At 41.6% G+C, this 22026-nt stretch overlaps 1 protein-coding gene across 1 annotated transcript in view; it reads left to right on the forward strand.

The window, feature by feature from the left end:
• ATP9A (ATPase phospholipid transporting 9A (putative)) overlaps positions 1–22026 on the forward strand; it is a 59927-nt gene that overhangs the window by 5771 nt on the left and 32130 nt on the right. Inside the window, exons 2-12 of the mRNA XM_035900840.1 lie at positions 1217–1361; positions 1694–1791; positions 11759–11873; positions 12479–12530; positions 13102–13196; positions 14381–14461; positions 15851–15926; positions 19231–19307; positions 19862–20022; positions 20790–20932; positions 21688–21800. Of these exons, the coding sequence (XP_035756733.1) occupies positions 1217–1361; positions 1694–1791; positions 11759–11873; positions 12479–12530; positions 13102–13196; positions 14381–14461; positions 15851–15926; positions 19231–19307; positions 19862–20022; positions 20790–20932; positions 21688–21800 (1156 nt within the window). The remainder of the gene's footprint in view (positions 1–1216; positions 1362–1693; positions 1792–11758; positions 11874–12478; positions 12531–13101; positions 13197–14380; positions 14462–15850; positions 15927–19230; positions 19308–19861; positions 20023–20789; positions 20933–21687; positions 21801–22026) is intronic.

Here is a 22026-nt window from a genome sequence, read left to right on the forward strand (position 1 = left end):
GAGGGCTGGAGCACCTCTCCTATGAGGACAGGCTGAGGGAGTTGGGCTTGTTCAGCCTGGAGAAGAGAAGGCTGCAGGGAGACCTGATTACGGCCTTTCAATACCTAAAGGGGGTCTATAGGAAAGATGGGGAAAATCTTTTTAGTAGGGCCAGCAGTGACAGGACAAGGGGTAATGGTTTTAAACTAAACCAGGGTAGGTTTAGACTAGATATAAGGAAGAAATTCTTTACAATGAGGGTGGTGAAACACTGGAACAGGTTGCCCAGAACGGTGGTGGAGGCCCCATCCCTGGAAACATTCAAGGCCAGGTTGGACGGGGCTCTGAGCAACCTGATCTGGTTAGCGGTGTCCCTGCTCGCTGCAGGGGGGTTGGACTAGATGACCTCTAGGGGTCCCTTCCAACCCAAAACATTCTATGATTCTATGATTTCTGTGAAGTAGGGGTTGCAGGGAAGGAGGAGAATCCCTCTCCCTCTCTTCTTTTCTTTATGACGTAGGAGAACACTTTACATACGTGCATTCCTGTTTTAAGTTCAGTTTGTAAATGGGAAAGCCCCTTTTTTGGGGGGGAGTTCCCATACACCAACAAGGAAACAGAAGAAATAATAGAAAGCACCTGTTACTGGTTTTTTTCATGGGAGCTTTCTGGCATAAAACCTGCAATCCAGGATCAGGGGACCTTTCCGCCTGTGCCCGTACCCCACAGCTCCTTGCTTCCTGAAGCCCTTCCATTCGCAGGAGGTGGAAGCTCTCCCAGCAGCCGGCACCGATTCAGGGTAGTGATGAGCTTGGTCCATGCTTCTCCATGCATTGGTTTCTTGAAAGCAAAACAGGAGCCTCCTCACCCCTCATTGCAGCAGGCACATTTCTAGCACTGCCACAGGCCTGCCCAGCTTTGAACACGGGGTTGTGTGACGTTTTAGTAACAGCTCTGACACCGTACTAGATGTTTGCTCATAGCTCAGCAGACCGTGAGGCAGGTCTGCAGTGGCTGTAGCAGGTGGAGTGTCTGTATTTGGTAGAAAGTCAAGCTCTGGGGTTTAAGATGCTCGTAATAACATCGATAATTGACAGATGAGAAGTGGTGAGTGACAGATGAAGAAGTGATGCTCAGCTGTTCTGCCTGGCTGGTGGAGAGTGTCTGGGTGTGTGTGTGTGAGTCATAGAAACGTGTTAAAAATTAACTCATTAATGAATTAATGTTCCTTCTATAGGTGTTGTGAGTGCTTAAGATGCTGTGGAAGGAGAGACCCAAGGCCTCGTACTGTTTGGCTTGGCCACCCAGAGAAGAGAGACCAGAGATACCCTCGCAATGTGATCAACAATCAGAAATACAACTTTTTTACATTTCTCCCTGGGGTAAGTGTGAAGAAAGTTGCTTTTCATCATCCCGCCCCAATGCTTTCCCCAGTTTCAGTGGTTTTACAGTAGTCAGGTGCAGAACCTGGAGCTGGAGGAAATAATAAATGTTTGCGTTGTGTTTGGTGGGCCTCCTGCAAAGCCTGCCTTAGGGCAGCAGCAAACCAGACACAGATCTGTCCTGAGTGTCCAGATCTACTTTAAGACTGCCCTAAGTTAGCACTTAGACACTGGAGGAGCATGCAGAAATGTTTCTGGTGGTTAGTTCAATATGCATAATGTCTGGACTCCATTAATCTCCTCCCTTCTCTTTTTCTTTTTTTTTTTTTTAGGTGTTGTTTAACCAGTTCAAATACTTCTTCAACCTTTATTTCTTGCTTTTGGCCTGCTCTCAATTTGTCGTTGAAATGAGGCTTGGTGCACTTTACACGTACTGGGTTCCTCTGGTAGGTCATTTAAGGCTTATTTATTCAAGAAAGTTTCAGTGTTTGACAAAATTCCCTGTGATGCCTTTTCTCTAGGCTGTAAGTTTTGCACCTTAAATCATTTTGTTAGCATACTTCTTCAGGCCTGCTCCGTACATGATGTAGTGTAGATGCCTGTTCTGGCCTTAAGCTTTATGTTGCAGAAGTTTGGCAGGGATGCAAGAGGACTCTGCCCCCAACTTGTTCATCACAACAGGCACAGAGCTCTCGCCGCTGGCTGCTGTGACTGCAGGGGCAGCGGGGCTTCATGAATAACACGAGAAAACAAATGGAGACCAGAGCAAATACATTTCCCTGGCAATGTGTGTGTTGTTCAGACCCTCATGGAGGGTCTGCGTGGGGTGTTGTGCCCTCCCGGGGTGATCGCGCAAGGGCCAGCGCTTGTGGGAGCGCAGACCAGCCTGGTAACTGCAGTGAAAGACCGAAGGGCACCTTTCAAAAGTGACCTTAATGAGCAGCCATATGCACAGTGATGGCAAATTATGCTCCCCTGCCAAACAGTTTGACCTGTGGCCTTGGGATAGGTCATCTGGCTGCTTCATATTTAACCACATTGTAAAAAACAAATGGAAAAAATGAGAAACACCTCTCCACAAATCTCCCACATATAAAAATAAATATATAGAGGCATATTCACGCTCATTCAAGGTGCAGATACTCTTTCCTTCCTGTAAGCTATTTGCCCGTTTCTTCTGATAGCCATGTGTTTTACCTGTGATCAAAGGAAATCAATAATAATCAGTTTTGAAGCAAAAACTCCAGTGCTGTCAAGGGACAGAAAGAGGAATAGTTGCATAGAACGGGCTTCTTAAATCTCTAAAATGCAGTGCATGAGCCAGCTATAACTGCTCAAATGCTTAAATATAGGTCCCTATATATTTTTTTTCTTTTATCCCAGTAAAACTATTATTTCTCTTCCTATGTGAAGAACTTCTCTGCTGCACTTCAGCTCACAGTACTGTAGAATAATTTTCGTTCAGAGGGGCATCTGGTCCAGCTGTCTGCTCAAAGCACGGCTGTCTTTAAACTTAGATTGGTTTAATTCATCTACCTGAGTTTTGAAAATCTCCAAGGATAGACACCCTTTTTACTTTAAAGAAATGACACAAAACAATCTGAAAATGTATTTAAAAAGCACAAGGCTCTTTCTAAGACCCTACTTGTGCACTCATTTGAGAAATGGTAGTGGTAAAAATTCGTGGCTCTATTGAGGGAGCTGAGGAGGGGCAAAGGGAATTTTTCCTGCCTTTTAGACTTTCAGTACAGTGAAATCCTCCGTAACAGCCAGAAAGAAGTGAAGGGGCAGCTTTGGGACATTGCTGTTAAAATTCTGTTTATGTTAAAGCCTGGATCTCACTGGATTCTCTCTCGAGGGTGTGCTGTATTGCATTTGCTGTGTGAACCTGATGCTCATTTCATAAGCTCCTGTTCTATAAACATATATAGGTGCACGAAGAGGATCTCTCTTCAGGGTTTTGTATTGGCAGTTGTAACTTGTCTGTGCCAGGTGAGCAATTAGAATTTGGCATATGAGCTGCCAGAAAGCAGGATAAGAAAGGTCTTTGTTCATTACTGGCTGCTAATACGAGTGTTGGGGATGGAATGACATATGAGATGACACAGTGAGTAGGCACATGTGGGAATATTTTGGGGTGATTATTTGAAGAGTCTTCAAACAGCTGAAACATGAGTTGAAAATAACTGATGCTTTTTTATTTTATTTTGGGAAGCAGATAGACATTTCTAGCTAAACACAGAACTGCAACTTGTAAATGGAAGAGAAATGTTCATGCTTTTCTTGATTTGTTGGTTATGGGAATGAGAGATCTTCCACGGCAGACGGTCGTGGTCCTGAACACTGGGGGGGTGAAACGCTTCTCTGAATATATTTGAATAATGGCTTCTTACTTTCAATGTTTGTAAATGCAGGATTGAATACAGGCATTTTTTAAAAAAGTAAATGCCCATCCCTGAGTCTCTTCATGTGTCTGCATTTTTAAATACTGCAGAAACATACTACGTTGTATTTCAAGACTGATACTAATCTAGATCATGCATTTAGATGCATATGTATGTACTAGAATTGGGGACTATTTAGTTTTATTATAGGATTGTGAGAGCCAGCAGGTGAAGTGTACCTTGGTATTTTAATAATTAAAGAAACTGCTCTCCTTCAGCCTTAGTAGCTCTTAGGTCATTCCTTATTATTTTAATTTGTTTAAAAAAATGTGAGAATTTGAATTGTTGCTGTGTTGGGTAGCATTAGCAATGCTCCACAGCAAGACTTTCCTGAGGTGGCTGTGGAGTTCAGGTTGACAAGTTCTTTGTGCCCAGCTTAACAACTCATACGCACAGTTTTTGGAGGTGTGTGCAGGCTGTTCTTTCTAACGAGGAAGTTGCTTAAAGTCAGAAATTGCAACCCACTGGCAAAATCTCCTGTTGGGGTAGGTGGGCATTTACAGACATGTGTTTTTCATGTAGCCCTCAGTTTCTAACATCACCCTGCCCCCTTCTTAAAATAAAAAAAAGTTTCTTATTGACAGAGCTAATCAGTACATGGCTCAAGAATACAGGTTGTAAAAAGTTCATTTTTCTTCTGTAATGGATGAGGAGTGTTGTAACTTTTCAGTGAGTCTGAGCTGAATGGTGCCTAACAAAAAAATGACTGTGGTACTAGCCCCCAAAATAATTGTTTTGCATTAATTTAGTAAATTTGTATATAGTGAAGGATGTGATGTGGGCATTTTCCTCATGACAAGAGGAAATGAAATGACTTCTCATATCCACGGAAGAGTAGGACTGAAACCTTAATCAGACAAATGTGTAATTACACTATGAGTAGTTCACATTAATGTGTTTAGAGTGCTTATTTGTGTAGATTGAGTGTGTATATACATACACATGAATACACACACGTTATATAAGTATATATATCTGTATATATAAAAAAGGTGTAATATAAATTTCTATATAGATTTCTATATAAAGAAACCTCCCAGATTAGGTGAGCTAACTTTGATGGCTTTGTGAGGGAGGGAGTACTGAGATTTGAGGGATCCTGTCTTACACTGGAGTTCTGTGTAACCCCTCTCAGTCTTGGTTACTCACCTGTAAAGTGAGATGAAATATGTTATTTACACTCTTCAGGTAAAATCTACAAAGATTTGCTTGGGGTGTACTGACAGACCATTGTGGTAAAGCTCTCAATCAAACGCTGCTGACAGTCGGAGAAGCAGAGTTCAAGGAATGGGGAGGGGGGTTATGGGCACGTGGGCACGTGGCTTCATGGCCACGCCGCTACTTCTGCCACTGCGGAGGCCTCGGGGGTCCGGGTGGCTTCTCATGGATGGCTCCTCACCGGGCTGTGGTGGATGCTAGGCTCTGCTGAGGGTTTCCTAGGGAGATACAGCTGATGCGAGGGGTCTGTGTGTTAATTGCTTCAGATAACTTCAGAGCATCATCTTGGCGACTTGAGGCATGGGGAGCGGGCAGCCAGTGCGTTTACACACGCAGGAGCCTGCTTGGTGGGCTGGGAGTTCACTGCAGCCAGCACCGGGCAGGGCTGAGCTTCCAGGCAGCTGATGTGATATTTTTAAAGCCAGCTTGCTCCTAACTCCAGTGTAGGCCAAAACTTCTTTCCCATTTATTGTCCCTTCTTGGGGGATTGGGGTCACCAAAGAAAATTAAACTGGATCTGAATTGTTCTAGGTTGTGGAGGTGGATATTTCCAGAAGGGAAATGCATTTTCCTTCCTGCAAAGCTATGATGGGAGAGAAGTACTCTGTAATGTTGCATGGATGAAGGGAGGGAGAGGCAAATACAGCAAACAGCACAGTAGGAAGAAAACAAGAATGGAACTGTGTGTGTATGTGTGTATATATACATATATACACACACATATACATATGATATGTTGTTTGGGGAGGTTGGTTGTTTTTCTTCCAGTTTTGGTAATAATGTATCTGTCTTCCCCCTGCATGTGTTTTTTGCTTGTTCCCCCTGTCGGTAGGAGAGACAGATGTAAGAAGGGTTCCTATAAGCTACCAATTCATATTCTTTAATGAAAAAAAACAAACGTGTGCTTAAAAAAGGGAGGAGGATCTACACAGCCAGATAATTTGCAAAAGCACTTTACTAGAAGAATTAAACCTAGGTCTGTGAAATTGTCAGCAGATGCTTATGCAGAGGTAGATTCAGCTACTGAGGGTGAAGGTAGGCTGTGTTCTGATGTCCAGGACTGAGGATCCTTTCAGCACAGGTATTGCAAATCATAGTTAAATACAGGTACTCTGTGTACTGAAGGAGCTTGTAAGTGTCAAGCAAGTCATCTTAAATTTAACCTGTGCATACTTGTGTTCCATCACTTATTGAACGTGCAATACCAGTTGAGTTTCATAGTTTTTCCTGGGTTGTACCAGGCAGGGGCTTAGATTGTGCAAGTCCTTTGCTAAAAGAGACAGTGTGATATGTTATCACATCTTTTGTATGTTTCTATTAGCAGCGACTGATGTAGTTCCTCAATATTGGCAATATCTTATCTTGTATTTTTTTGTACGCATCCACTTCAGCCCCTTCCTCCAACTGCGAGGAGTTTGGAGACCTCGTTTGTAAGTGAGCCCAGGCTGCAGCTCAGCTGTGTCCCATCCCTGGCTCTGGCCATTGTTTACAGCTGTGCCGTACCTAACAAAGACATTTAAATTCTTGTTTGAAAAATCCAATGCTGCCTCACTATGGAGTTACTCCTAATACCATGACAATGATGGTGAGGCCAGGGTTTTGTTTTTAAAAAGGGAATGAACTGAATTTAAGCAACTTCTTTTTTTCATTTCCAGTTTCTTTGTTATAAAAGTTTATACCCCTGAATTAAGATGCAGTGAACTAGGTGTAGTAAAAATGTGCTGCTTTCAACACTTGCACTTTTAAGAATAAGGCTGCTTTTTAAATGTAATTGCGTAAGGCTGTGTGTATTTCACATGCAGAAATTATGAGGCAACTCCAAACTAGGAGTTTGAGTTTCTGAATATTAAATCCCCTTTTAATAACGTGTTCTTACTACAACACTTAAAATGCTTGGCAACCAACAAAAGCCTCATCCAAGAGGGGTGTACTACATCTATTTAAAGATATAAAAGAGTTGCCTTCTGGATTCTATTCAATGATCTATAAGGGGCCTGACCTCTCCTTTAGTTCTTTTCATATTGCTATTACGTTTCCCATGAATGATTTCCCTCCCCCCAGTCCTTTAACTTTTCTAATTTTGTGAAAGAAACCCAGGAGGATTGGCAGCTGGGCACTAGCCGAAAGTCTTAAGCCACTTTATTTAACATGAATTTGGTGCAGAAACAGGAATGGGACTCTCTAGCAGTATAGTTTTGAGTAGGAAACCCACAGAAGATTATTTATGATTGTCTCATGGTCTGGAGACAAAAGTAATTTTCTGTCTCTCACGGAATCTCAGTACTCAAGCTTTTCAGGAGACCTGAACATCTACCTTACCACTGAGTAAAATGCTAGCACTGCTGAGAATCACCTAGGAGCAGGGAAGTGCCTTGTGAGGCCACCGTGGCTGGAAGAGCATTGGGTTTGGTTTATTGTATCTGTTAGTACAGTTAGAAAAAGTAGGCAAGCTTTCAAGGAAGCCCTTCATTGGGTCAGAAGTAGAAGCAGCAAATACCAAAATAAATTTGAGAACAGCTGATTTTAACCATTAATTTTCAGTGTAGCTGACAAAAGTCCAGGTAGGACTTGCCTTGGACTGTTTAATTTTGTTGTTGTTGAATAGCACACTTCATGTTTCAGGATATTGGCACAGCCCGGTACTGAAAAGGGGCAGTGCAGAAGGGTATGGATGCACAGAAGCCCTCTGAAATGTTGCTTTATAATTTTTTTAAAACTTAAAATAGTTTCACCTCTAAAGCCAGTATTTTAGGGGAGGGGGATTAGGTGAGGCTCAACATTGAGCACTGCTGTCTTGAAGACTGGCTGTAATGGATCTGATGGAGCGCTGTAGCTTTCTCCAAGCTATTTTTATTTCTCCTGAGTATTTGCACTAAGCTGCAGTTCAGACGGCTGGAGAATAGTTTTTCCCATCTCCAGCCTTAGCCTCCCAGTGCTACCTTAGTCTCCCTGTCCCTCCAACCCCATGGATGTAAACACATACCGAGGTCTGAATGACGTCAGGGAGACTTAAGGACATGTTTATACTCAGTTTTGAATAGGGACAGAAGTAAGCACAGATTTAAGTGCTTTCCCGAATTGGGATCCTCTTGTCCTCTTTGTGTGTGGTTCCTCACGGCCGGGCACAGCTCCTGGCACTGGCCAGGAGCTCTCTGGCTCCAGCACTCCCACCAGCCTCATCCCCCATGCCTAGGGGGGTACTTTGGATTTGCAGCTTTGCTCCTGTACGTGAAACTTTTTTCATGCCCTCTTCTTGTTAAGTTTTTTAAGATTCACTAAGCTGCTTGCTTTTTAGAGAAAAAGGGAGAATCCTCTTTGGATCACATTTTATTTTGAATATGGTTGCTGAACTCCAGGAACTAATCTTTTTGGAGGGCAACGTGAGGCAGAGTAGACGGTAGTGTGTTTTCTGCGTTCCTTTATTTTACATAACATCAAAAAAGCTCCACCCTGAACCTCTCTTCTCTTTCTGCTGATGTGATCCATTTATGTTCCGAAATGATGAAACCAGCAGACTTCTGGAAAGCATTATTTGGGGGTTTTTTAATAGAAAGCTCTCCATTTAAAGGACAGTTGTTTGGATTGTAATAAAAAATAATCAAATTTCAATCCCCTATTCATAAACCTACAAGCTGCCTTGTGTTCAGAAGCCTGTGTGCTGACTTTCTGCTTGATAGAAAGCTAGAACTGTGCTTGCAAATTCTTGGTTTGTTTTTCTTCTCTCACAGCCCCCCTCACCGGGTAACACTGCATAATAGAGAGAAACTCCACAGAAAAAAATGGGAAGAGACCTCCTACTGCGGGGTGCTACTTAAGATACAGATCATTGGCATTTACCAGCCATATAAAAACAATATTTTCCCAAACCCTCTGAGTCCTGCTCCACAGTTTATACAGCATAAGGCTGCAAAAGCCAAAAGTTTGGTGCAGCACATCCAAGCAACCCTTTTTTTTTTTTCAGATGCATTTGACTTGTTTTAATAAACCTCTGGCTTCATCTTTAATGCTGAAGTAAGTGTTTTGATCTGTACCTTAGTGAAGCTCTGCAGATCTATTGTGAAATCTTGGCTTAAGTGCTCGCATGGTAGAAAAACACATCTCGTCTGGCTAATATATTTAAGACTTCAAATAATCTGCTTTATGGTACCATCACACTGCAGATTTGGTGGTAATTGCAAAGGCCATAGCTGAAGTTGGAACAAACTGTTTACATTTTATTGTGTTTACTTTTTTGTCTTTAAAAATACATGAATCGGGATACAGCAAAGAATGGAACAATTATCAAGAAAATATTAAGAATTGATTCTTTTTTCAAAAAATAAGAGATCGAGCCTAGTTGCTTTTTTAAGTTGTGTTAATCACTGATGTGTGTTCTGATTAAGTTCTGAAAATACAAACTGGAAGCATTGCAAATGCTAAATACAGCTACGTGTATTTAGAGGAAGCACTTCTAGATGCATTTATAAAAGCAGTAATTTATTATTACAAAAATACTTTACTAGCAGAGCAATATTGGGAAATGAAGCAGTTGTGTTATTAGCTAGTTTCTTAAACATGCGTGAGAAAACATCTAATGTTTAGGAGGTAGTTTCCCCACAGAAAGAAAAAGGAATTACAGAATTCCCAAGATCAAAATAAAACTAATTCAAGTAAGTTGCTTTATGGGAGTCCTGAGTCAAAGGAAACATCTGGTCCCGCGCCTTCTTAGCAGGACATATGGTACATACTGCAGAGATGTCATCCAGGAGAGGCCAGGAGTATGGCTGGAAAAGCAGAATTAGCTTTGCTACCTACAAAGGGCATCTCATTTATACAGGAGTTATAAAAATGTGTGGTTGGGAGGGTTATTGAACAAGACAAATCTGCTCCAGCTGCTTTGATTTTTCTTGTATTAGAAAAATTTTAAAGCAGATGATACCGTTTTCAGAATAATGGTCCAAAAAGCCTTTTGTGTGCATAATGGTAAGAAATCATCACGTTGTAGCTTTGTCCAGGTATGAGTTTTTCTTTTCCAGCGTGAATTTGCATCATTAAGGAAAGCACTACAAAAATAAATTTCAGTTCTTGAACCCTGCAGGTAGTGCTTCCTCTGCCAATCGTCACCAGATAAATCCTTGAGATCTTTGAGGGAAATACCTAAAATATGGTTAAACAAATCCACCTCTCCTTCCAAGAGCTTTTTTGCACAGTGGTTTAGGAATTGCTGTTCCTGTGTGGGGAGAGCACACAGAGGTTTTTTTTTTTTTTCCTCCTTTACACAGGAGAATATTCAAAAGCACTTTTTGTTGTTTGGTGAATAACCGTATTAAAAGGGGAGGAAGAGATGTTATCTGTCAGACCCTTTTAGTGTCATAGTACCTAACTTTGTATAGCCTATACAGAAGACTGCCAGGGATGCTTTTTTGGATCCTCTCGGAGTGCGGCTTTTCTTTTCAAGCCCCTGCGTAATGGACTCTTAATCCCCGGTATGCTTCCTGCCCCGGCAGAGATGTCTTTAGCCCAGCGTTTGTTTTTTTTACCCTGGTTTTTTTTTTTAACTAAAAATCTTGCCAGGCAAACCCCAGAATCCACGAAAGACCTATGAGATATTTGTGAAATGGGCCATGACTGCTTATAATTTGTAGGAATAATTACAGCATGTAAGGAAGTCTGCATTTATTAGCAGCAGTGATGAAGCATGTTGTTAAGCACACAGTGTGTCACCAAAGCAGCAGGCTGCCGGGAGCCCAGAATGGCTTTCATTGTTAATTTGGAGCAGAAACACTGAAGCATATCCTGAGAAGGATGCTAATGAAGGGACTGCCAGTAGTAAAATCCTAGTGACCTTTGTGCTTTGTGCTAATTTCTATTCCCCCTCCCTTCCCCCTTCTCCTTTCCTCCTGAGCGGCTATCTGGCCAGTTAGCCCCTGAATTTTGAGGTACAGTAGGGGTGTTGTCCGTGCCAGGGTGAGCTCCACGTGCCTCCCCCACTTCCACTCAAATCACAGCAGATTAAAGGGGCTTTTGTTGAAATATAACAGACAGACACATAGAGGCAGGGTTCAAATTAACTGATTATAAATCACTAGTTAGTCTGAGAAACCAAATCTAGAGCTGGCTAATGATTTGAAATTACTAGCCAATTGTTTAATTAATCCCCTGTTTTAAAGCAACTGGGAAATGTTTGACAGCTGCAAAGAAATAAATATTTATGCGTTTTCTGTAGGGCCCGTACTCTGCAGGGCTTGTTCAGGCTGTGTCCACTGAGAGGCAAAGGAGGGGTGGGAGAGCTGCAGCACAGAAGAAAATGAGCCTGGTTTTTAAGATGGGCCCATTTTACTTACAGCTCTTGGCTTGAGAGTTGAGCTTTAAGTTTTCAGCCACCTAAGGGAGAGGAGTCAGGAGTTGATGGTTCCCTATTGTAATTTTTCTGTTCTTGTTCTGTTGTCTGCCTGACATCAAAAGTATTTTCAAATTCCTGGGTTAAGCAGTATGCAAAAAAGTTTAAGGGTTTGTTTCAGAGTTGTCACTAGAGAGCAACCAGGGTGTTTCTGCGTCCAGGGCTGAGGTCTGGAGCTGTTAGATGAGAAGCTTTCAGCCCTTTTTGCAGATTGAAACCTACAGCTTTACCCAGTGGGAGCAGTAGGCTTGGTAAGTCTTTACAGGGCAGCGTTGCCTGATTCTTGTGACAGAAACGTTACCTATGCTCTCCAGAACAGTGAAGTGGAAGGAAGGGAGGTAAGGATCATTGCACAGCACCCACAAACCCTGTCCTGCTGCTGCTCTAATGCACCGATATCTTTCCTTTGCAGGGACTGTGAAGGTGAAGAGCTCTAATATACAAGTAGGCGACCTCATCATCGTTGAAAAGGTTAGCCTTTATGTGGATCTTTTCTTTGTAAAGTACTTTTTTTGCAAGATCATAGAAAATGAGATATTTTGAAGTCACATTTGCTTTAAGATAGGCTCAGAATATCAAGTGTTGAACACTAGTTATAATTAATCACTATTCAGGGTTTATCCCTTTCCCCCCCGCCCCCTTTTTCACACGCTCTCTGTGCAAGCAGCGATGTCCTCTAAAACTATTACTCTGAAAATAATACGCAATACAAAAAAAAAGAAGGGTAGCTGTAGATTCCAGATACATGCTTTCTTCTAGCATGGGACATCTTGAAAGGAAACCAGCGTTAGTTTAAAATTTCTTCATACTTCTAGGGTTACTCACTAGCTCTTTTGTAAACCTAGCTGTTGGTCAGTCTGGCCAGTGGGAGCTGGCACCAGTTATTATTCTGCACTTGGAATTCTGCAGGGAAGCGAGTTTAGGATTCAAAGCAAAATGAATACCAAGCTTCGGTTTGACAAAGAAATCCTCTTTCTCCTCCATAGCCCCTTGGCTTGTCGCGGTGGGGCTGTGGGAGGCGGCTGCACGCGCGTGCAGGGCTGTATGCACAATAATGGCCTTTCTTCTCCCAACAGAACCAGCGGGTCCCTGCTGACATGATCTTCCTGAGGACGTCCGAGAAGAATGGTAAACATCTGGAACCAATTGTCAAAATAGCCATTAACCTTTCACTGGTTGTTTAGAGAAAATTATCTTTTGGAAATGTGAAAGAAATAGATAATAGCAAAATTTTAGAGAGACAGAGAATTCAAGTGCTTTTATGGACCACCAGTTCTCGGGATGTTATACTGTTTGCTAATTGAAGAATGTAGGTAGTTGAATCCAGGATAAATGAATTGGGTCGCACAATGGTTTGCGTTATAGATGTAAATCATTTTACTTGCCGTTCAGGTTGGTTTTTGGTAAGTGGGGGATAAGGAGTTGTTTGATCAGAAGCATTAGAAACCATAAAGACTAATGAGAACATTTCAAATGTCTTAAAGGTACAGTGCAGAGTCTCACTGTATTCTGGACTAGTGGAAAGAAATGAAAGTGTGACGCAAGAATATCATTCTTACATTTTTAACAAATGTTCCTTGAAATCAGATACTGTTTCCAAAGAGAGAAAGGAGTCCTAGATATACAGCTCATTTAATAAGCTATAGGTGTACCCAAGACAGATCTGGAAAGAGCACTGACTGGTGTTGGAAACCCACAGGGTCTTGCTTCCTTCGCACTGACCAGCTGGATGGTGAGACAGACTGGAAGTTGCGGCTGCCTGTTACCTGTACTCAGAGACTGCCAACTGCTTCTGTAAGCTGCCTTCCTACAAAATACTCTTGCTTGGTAAACACGTGTTATCTGTTTTACCTGAAAAACATTCAGGTGCTTCAGTTAATGGGCTGTTTTGAGAGCCAGGTTAATGCAGCTTTGTTCTGCACGGGGCTCAGTGCACGTTACAGATTAGCTTTGGCAACAAAGACTAGGAGGATAAGCCAGCTCTTCCCAAGCGCCAGGCACGTTTTCAGGTAAGGTGAAGCTAGGTGTCTGTGCCGCGTGGCTGTCACCGCAGCTGGAGGATGACCTTGCAGCAGGAGGTGGCTGATGGTAGGATGCTCCTATTTTCTTTTTCCTCTCCAGAGACCATTGCAGTAACTTACTGCAGGACCGGTCTTGTTGCAGGATAGGTACCCTTGGTGGTGGTACTTCTCAAACATGCCCTTTCATTCCTTGTGCTGCAGTATGTTCAGAGGCACAGTTCACCAATTTTCAGGAAATGGCTTCAGAGGCAATTAAGTTTTCATTGCTTACCTTTGTGAAATGAGCAGTGTCCACATGGAAGCTCCACTGTATGGTCTGAAATAAGCATATAACCGCCATCAAACATGCTGTTTCCCAAAACCTCTAGCTAAAGTAGTTGGTGTGGTTTTTGGGTTTTTTTTGGAGGAGGGGGGGATCTAAGTACCTGTTTTATTGATGTTCTACCTGTAAAAAGTGCAAGAAGTTTATTTTATACAAAGGCTTTGAAGCAAGGCATTTCGTCCTTGGAGTGTGCAGGAGTCAGCAGTGAAAACACTGTGCAGAACTGACGGATCTTCTTGTCACCACAGAACTGTTCCTAGTGACACTGGCATCTTGAACTAAATACTGAGTGATAGGGTGTTCCCTGGTTGCCTTGGAAGACTAGTTCAAACCTTCTGTGCTACGAAGTAATAAGTGTCTTAGGCTGTCTTGATTATTCAGGCTGAAATATCTTTTATGGAGCACTGACATCTCAGTAACTCCCAGGGGTCTCTGAGGTATCAGTTCAAGAAATACTCTTCAGTGGAGCTGGTACAACGATTTTCTCTTAGACAGTTAGGCTCCAGTGAGTAATATAATTTAGTAATTATCTTAACTTGATAAGTAACTCTTGCTTGAAGTATTTTGATAGAAACATTTGTACATTATTAAAATACTGTTGTCTAATTCTCTGCCAAAACATGTCTGTTTTGTAGGACTTACTGCAAATTCGATCCTATGTCTATGCAGAAGAACCCAATATTGACATACATAATTTCGTGGGAACCTTCACAAGAGTAAGTCTTGCTGACATATGCTTGAAATCATATATGTAGTATTTGCTGTGCAAACCTGCTGAATGCTACCAGGATGACAGAATTTTTCAGCAGAAATAGTGAAGTCTCTCTTGCCATTCCTTGTCTCGTCTTTCTTTTTTTCTTCCCCCCCCTTTTTTTTTTCCTTCATAAAATCCATGAAATAAATCTGAAACAAAAATATGTTTTTTGAAGCTCTGACTTGGAGACAATGTCGTAGGCTGATTGGGATTAAGGACCTTTCTCTGAAGGTATTAGACCTGAACATTTGGATGGAGATCTGTAGTTATGTATTCATGGTGACTGTTCAGAAGGAAATCTGGACCACCATGGACTCTCTAGGATTAAAATCCTTTAATTGTGAAAAGACAGGGATCTTGGCTAGATCAGGCAATAGCCATCTTAATTCTGAGTCCCTTGGTTTTTTGCCTTCAGTTGCATGCAACCTATGTGAACTCAGTTTTATATCTGCCCCCTATTTCAGAGGGCAGCAGCTCAGAGCCACTGTGAAATATCACCATTAAAAAAAATATATCTTTTGACTTGTTGGGAAGATGCATTGCCTACTTGGGGCAAAAGGTGGGGTTTTTTCCTCTCAGTGGGATTATGAAAATTTTGAGAGATTCATCTAATAACCCTTGGGGAGCTTTCAGAGGACAAATGGTTTTGTAACAAATAGGAGGTGGTTACAGCTTTTTAGAAGTTGTTTGCTGGTATTTTAGTTCAAAAACGTAGGTTTTGAGCTGTTATCTTCATGTGGCATGGTTCAATCTGGTTTTATGTGGCATGATTTAATCTGGTTTGATAATGTTGGCACGGGCGAGTGGCTTGGGGAGACAGTTCTTGTATAAAACCTGCACAGACATAATTTACTTTCTCATGCAAAGGAACAACTGAGTAGAATTAATCTTTCGATGCCTAAGAGGAATCACTCCTTCTTGTAACTGTTCTCTTTTCTGCGTATCAGACAACTTCCCAAGCATCACTGAGCAGTCCAAACAGGTTCTCAGTGAGATCTTACAGTAGCAGGAGAAATGCATTCATCCGCATGAACCAACCGAGGGAACATTTTCCTGTAGTCCCTGGAGAGCTGCTAACAAATCCTTCTCTCATTTATTATTCCCGGGGGCCTTCAGCAGGCAGAGGTATCTTAATAGATTTCCCCCCACCCCAATCCTTCTGTTCCACTGAAACAAAGTGCTCATGGTTTTAACACAATCAAAGATTCACCTGGGTTTATGAGACTCCTCCATCCTACCAAGAGGCGCTCTACGAACTCTCCCAGCACCCCTCTCCAAACGCCTCTGTGTGACTCGGGTCTTTTGCATTACAGACAAGTTTGTTTATATTTTTTTTTTTACTCTGTTGTAGGAGGACAGTGACCCTCCAGTAAATGAAAGTTTAAGCATAGAAAACACCCTATGGGCCAGCACAGTGATTGCATCAGGTAAGATGGAGGCACGTGTAAATTTTTTTTAAGGGAATATGTTAACAATTTTTAAAGGTCTTTTTGTAATGGAATAATAATCTCTGTCAGTTGGAGAAATTAGCAGTTGGAATGAGGTTTCCCACTTGTCCTAACACCTCTGGGGAGCTGAGCTGACATCTAATTGCCTCTTGGACATTCCTAGATGAGAAAGAATTGGAGTGGCCTTTGGGCACTTCTTTAGCATCTAGGACCAGAATAGCACTTAATTGCTCTCCACATTGACATCCTAATCTGTAACAGAAATGGTGTCAAATAGATTCTGGTAACAGAAGCTAAGATGAAAGATTTTCAGGTAAGTGCTTCCATTGAGTTGATCTAATATACTTTTAAAAAGGAAAAAAATAAATTCTTTGACAGATTTTGGCTTATATTTACTATAAGCTCCCAAGGCCTGAAATTAGTCACTGCCCTCTTGTAGAGGCTTGTCAAAGTAAAAGCCTTGTTCTGCTCCTGTCCAGCACGCTTGCGAAGTTTGAAGGGCAATAGCTGGAGGAGAGTGAAATTCTGTAGTAGAGTTCTGGAATTAAAGTTGTCAAATGGAGAGACTTGACAGTGACCTACCAGGGTGTACATGGAATTAATAAGAATAGGAAAGAACATGAACCTCAGAAGATTTTTTTTTTTTAATCACTGAAAAGATTCTGATTTGCTCTTTTAAAGGCAGAAAACAGTGAATAAACTTTATTCACCAATGCAAGCGAGCTCGTCGGAGATGTCCAGATCGGAGGCAGCCTGGGCTGCAGTGATCACGCGCTGGTAGAGCTCACGCTCCTGAGGGAAATGGGAAGGACAAAGAGTATAGTCAGGACCCTGAATTTTAGAAAAGCCAACTTCCAGCTCCTCAAGGAGATAGTCAGTAGGACTCCCTGGGAAACGGCCCTCAGGGACAGGGGAGATTCCTGTTTGTTTCTATCTAATCCTGCTTTGACTCTTCTTTGAAATGTATTACAGTGTTGCCACACTGCTGTGACCAAGGGATTGTAAAAAACCTGGTTGTCCAAATACAATTTAGTCGAGGTCCAAATAAAATTTAATCAAGTGAATTATGTTTATAGATTAGTAGTTACGGTGCAGTAGGTAAGCTACCTTCTTCCCCCCTGAGCATAGACACATGTAGTCAGCCTGGCAGCTTCAAATTCCCATCAGGCTGCTTAATGCATGGCTCTCAGCTTGTCCTGCTTTTGAAGAAAATAGATGGAGAAATGGAAAGCCATTTTTCTTGTGATTCTGTCCTGTATGGCTCATCTCCCTGCAGCACCCTTTCCCAGGGGGGCTTTCTTGCCTCTTGTATCAAAGCTTTAATTTGTATCAGCTCTCAAACCATTGCAGATCTCGTGCTGCCTTGGCTGAGCCTGACATGGGGGGGTGTTACAGTGAATAGTCCTTCTGCAGTCCAAGGGGAATGCTCTCCCATCCTCAGCATGCTCACAGCCGGTGCCTGCTGAGGGTGAAAGCTCTTCCTCTGCCATACACTCAGCTGTGTGTAGTATACACGTGGGTGCAGACGTTTTTCCCCAAAGGAGGGCACAGCACATGCTCTGCTCTACCTGGTTGCTGCTTCAGTGCTGTTTAGAAGTCCTGGGTGGTCTTGGTGTCTGTATCAAGGCATGCAATGACCTCCTCTCTACCCAAATGAACTTACTGTCTGAATTTAATCCTCCTTTCTGAGTAAGGTTTCAAATGGTTTATGCAGTTGAGTCTGTTTCGAATGGCCATAAAACAACTAGAAACACTCTTTTTATACATACCAGTCTGCCTCCAAGCTGTTTTCTAGTCCTGGCAGGTTTTTCCTCTCATTTTGACTGACTTGATCAATATAATACTTGGGTTTGTTTCTCCTGTGGTAGTAATAAATAGCATGTTGTAGGTTATTTCTGTTAGGAAAAAATGTAACTATTATTTCTCTTCGTCTGTAAGTGAAAGCTGTCAAGCTGTGGTGATGCCATCTCACCGGGGCAGCCTTTTCTTGCAAGACGAAGCAGAGCTATGTGGCTTTCTCCGTCTGCTGTAGTAGGAATGGGTCTGACTCTGACTGTTTGTGGTTGATTTGGAGTAGCTGTGCCATCTGCTGATTTGAATTGTGATGATCTTACCACCACCTGCCATCTGCCTCCAGGGATTTGTTGTTGTTTTTTGGATTGGGATTTTTTTAAGGAATGTTTCCCAGCATATTTTTAGAAACCACCTCTTTTGAATCAGTCTTATTTAAAAATAATTCACTTGCAGCTTGTTAAAACTTTGATTGTTAATGGGGGCAGGGGAATAGCAGAGTATAAAATGGCAATCTATTCGCCAAAAAAAGCAATGCTTTTTTTTTTTTCAGTGTTGTTTTTCTCCATTTTTACAGACCCCTGAAATTTTCTAGTGAAAAATTAGATTTCAGCAATAGCAGCTTTTAAACTCTTGATGGTAGATGACTTTTTTTCTTTATGGCGTTTTTGCAAAGGCTTTAAGAGAACTCTGTAGAAACGCAGTAACTTACGGTGCTAAACTGTATTATTATTCTGCAAGAAGAAAAGGGAGAATTTTGTTGCTCTCAGCTCTTTAGCAACTGTGGGACATAGCATTAAAATACACTGATAGGCTCCCAGCAGCTCCATCTGTTACAGTAAGGTAGCAGTTGGTGTGACTTGCCTTTCAGTGAGATCAACAATTAGACAATACTTAAAGAAGTAAATTGTAGGTTTTAAAAATAAGGTAAATCTGTCTTTGAAAGCTGTTGGGATTCCTTGGTTTTACTCCGGTTGTGCCAACCTTCACCAATAAAGAAGAACCGTAGCCCAGAGCACTGATTTAATTTTGACACACAATTAAGGTGTGTGTCTGGTGTAAGGCGAACTTACCCACACCTAAGCGGGATCCAATGTGGTGGGAGGAAAACCAAGAAATCCTCCGTCCTTAGCAACTTTTATTTATAGTGGGGAGACATCAAAAGGGGGTCAGGGAAAGTCGAGAGAGCAAAGCAGGTCACTTCTCTTTCCATGCACGTTAGTTGATGCTGTCTGTGACGCTGCATCAGGTCCAACTGTACAGGCAGTGTGGTTGAAGACTTGCTGACTTTTTGTAGGATGTCTTCTGTTCAAAGTCTGTGTTTTCATAGGTTTTATATTTTAGGTACCAGCTTTTGTAATTTCTGGTTGCTATTGCTTCTGAAATTGCTAAACATCCTTTCCAACTGTCAAGCCTTTGGATCCAACAAGTATTTTTATAGAGAAAACTGAGGTTGTTTTTCTTTGGCTGATGCATGCTCTGTTTTGTTTAGGTACTGTTGTGGGTGTTGTCCTCTACACTGGAAGGGAACTGCGCAGTGTGATGAATACTTCAAACCCAAGAAGTAAGGTATGGTAAGGAAACAGTCTTATAATAAATAAAAAGGGGCAGAAATTTATCATTTTCTAAAGAAAATCCTTCAGAATGCTATACGTGCACACTGTAGGGACAACCCCATAGGAATAATGATTCATATCTTCCAACCTACGATTTGAGATAGCTACACAGCAGAATCTATTTCTCCTTGTTTTTTGGTCCTATTATACATGTGTCTTCTCACTTTAAGATTGGTAAATCTAGTTAGAATACAAAAGCTTATTTTTCTGCATTCTTCTATTACAGCAAAGCTAAGACAAGGTGCAGGGATGTTTATATAGTCTGCAGCTTTTGGCAGTCCACTCACACCTCTTAATGCATTGCTTAGCTTCCAAAGGATGCAAGTCTTTAGTAAGCTGGCAACAATATTGCTTATAAATTTAAATATGTTTGTAGTGTTTTAAAAGAGAAAAAGTTGACAAATGGAGAATGGCTCTTTGGATAGGGCAGTTCATTCCCTTTGTGAGTATTACATTGGGCTAACATCTTCTCTGGTGTGTTTGAAATGTCTTTATTTTCTTTTTTAGATTGGTCTTTTTGATTTGGAAGTGAACTGCCTTACCAAGATCCTGTTTGGGGCTCTTGTGGTGGTCTCGCTTGTCATGGTGGCCCTTCAGCACTTTGCTGGCCGTTGGTATCTTCAGATCATAAGATTTCTCCTTCTGTTCTCAAACATCATTCCCATTAGGTAAGGCAATTGCTAATTCTTCCCAGCAAAATACTGTTTCTTTTGCATCCTCCTCCATGCTTCTAGTGTGAACAAGCATGTAAACTCTTAACTATTCCTCATTTGACAAGTAAGCAAATCTAGAAATAGAAATCAAATTACTGTTCAAAGATAAGAATTGCTTTATTGTTTCTGCTGAATTTGTTTAGCATATTCACCCGTTCACTGACTCTAATACAGGATGTGGATCAGTCATTTAAGGCCTCTTCTTTTCGTGTTCAGGCTGCTTTGTTACTTTGGAAAGAGCAGAGCGAAAAATGGAAAAGGAGAGAGATTTATACAGCATGCAGTGTAATAGGACCCAATTGCCTTTTAGAGGGACTGAAATTTTAATATTTAATTGCATTATATTAATAAGTAGATAGTTACTTTTGGTGTAGGTCTGGGATTCATTTCAGTTCCTTTTTTTAACCTGCTGCCTGTGTATCAATCACGCTGTCCTTACTTGTCTGTGTCTGTCTGCCCCTCAAATTATATCTGTTCCTAAGATAATTTTATCATCTATCTTTGGATTAGAGTACCACTGCAGCAATGCACAATCCTCCTCCCTGTTTGCCACCCGACTGCTGACTTTGAATATACTTCTCCCAAAACACCTTCTTTGGCAGCTCAAATTCAGCGTGGAAGACGAGTCCTTTCATTGCACTGTGGTAGTTCACAGTGGATTTTTTCCAAAGTTTTAACTGGAGATACATTTTCTTTTTCTTTTTCCCCTTCCTCCTGCGTAGTTTACGTGTGAATCTGGACATGGGGAAAATTGTCTACAGCTGGGTGATCCGCAGAGATTCCAAAATCCCTGGGACTGTGGTTCGGTCCAGCACTATTCCTGAGCAGCTGGGGAGGATATCCTATTTGCTTACAGACAAAACAGGTATCTATGTAGAAAATACAGCGTTGAGTCATGGTATGTTGTTGTTTGGATTTTGTTACATTTCTGGCCAGCCAGAGAGTATAATGTAAGATTTCTTTGGACTAGAAGAAATATGCACTTCCTGACACTTTGACAATATAGTTTAATCAGTTTTTGAAAAAAAATTTGCATTTTTTTGTTCTGAATGCACTATAAGATAGGACAGGAATATTATGCTACTTCAAAGAACACTAGAAGTGTGCTATAAAACCAAAATTAACAGCAACTTTTTAGAGTTAGTTTTCAAAGCCTGATGAAGATCGCTTACATGTGTAGGCAGAAATGTACCATTGGTCGGTCAGCTGCTGTCCTTACACTTTTAAAGTTGAGGTTGTATTCAGAAAACCTAAGCTGTAATGAAAAGCTTGGTCTGATATAAAATCCTGGTCCCACTGAAGTTGTTGCCAGAAGCTTTCTTTGGTTCCACAGGACCAGAATTATGCCTGCAGCTCTTGCTGGGATTGACTTTGGGGTAAATCTCATTCTTATTTACTGGCACAGTGATGTGCACCAATACCTCCCAGGAGAATCAGCCCTCAGGTTTGTTAATACTTTGGGTTTTGCTGGCATCAGCCTGTGCTGAGAGCCTGGTGCAGTGATTGATTCAGCTTCGGGCCCAGCTTCTCTTGAATCTAGGGTACAGCAAGGACAAGAACATCTGCTGGGGAATAGGTGTGTTGGTTCCCGCTCCATGTCTGATGCTGCTTCTGTTACAGGAACTCTTACGCAGAATGAGATGGTCTTCAAGCGACTTCACCTGGGAACTGTAGCTTATGGCCTGGACTCCATGGATGAAGTGCAGAGCCACATATTCAGTATATACACGCAGGTAGAATTAAATTGCATTACTTAACTCTTTGCTCAGAAAATGGTTTTCCAGGTCACTGGGCTAATGGTGAATTAATATGGCAGGGATCTGCCTATTAACTATTACTTTTTAGAAAAGTCTGAAGGTCATTGGATGCTTAATACATAAATATTATCATGATTGCTTATTACATTCGTAGATTGTTTCACATCTACCAGTCTTTAATTGCCACAGCACGTGCATGCAT

This window comes from Egretta garzetta, unplaced genomic scaffold (assembly GCF_000687185.1).
Source record: "Egretta garzetta isolate BGI_Z169 unplaced genomic scaffold, ASM68718v1 scaffold188, whole genome shotgun sequence".
Classification (NCBI taxonomy): Eukaryota; Metazoa; Chordata; class Aves; order Pelecaniformes; family Ardeidae; genus Egretta; species Egretta garzetta.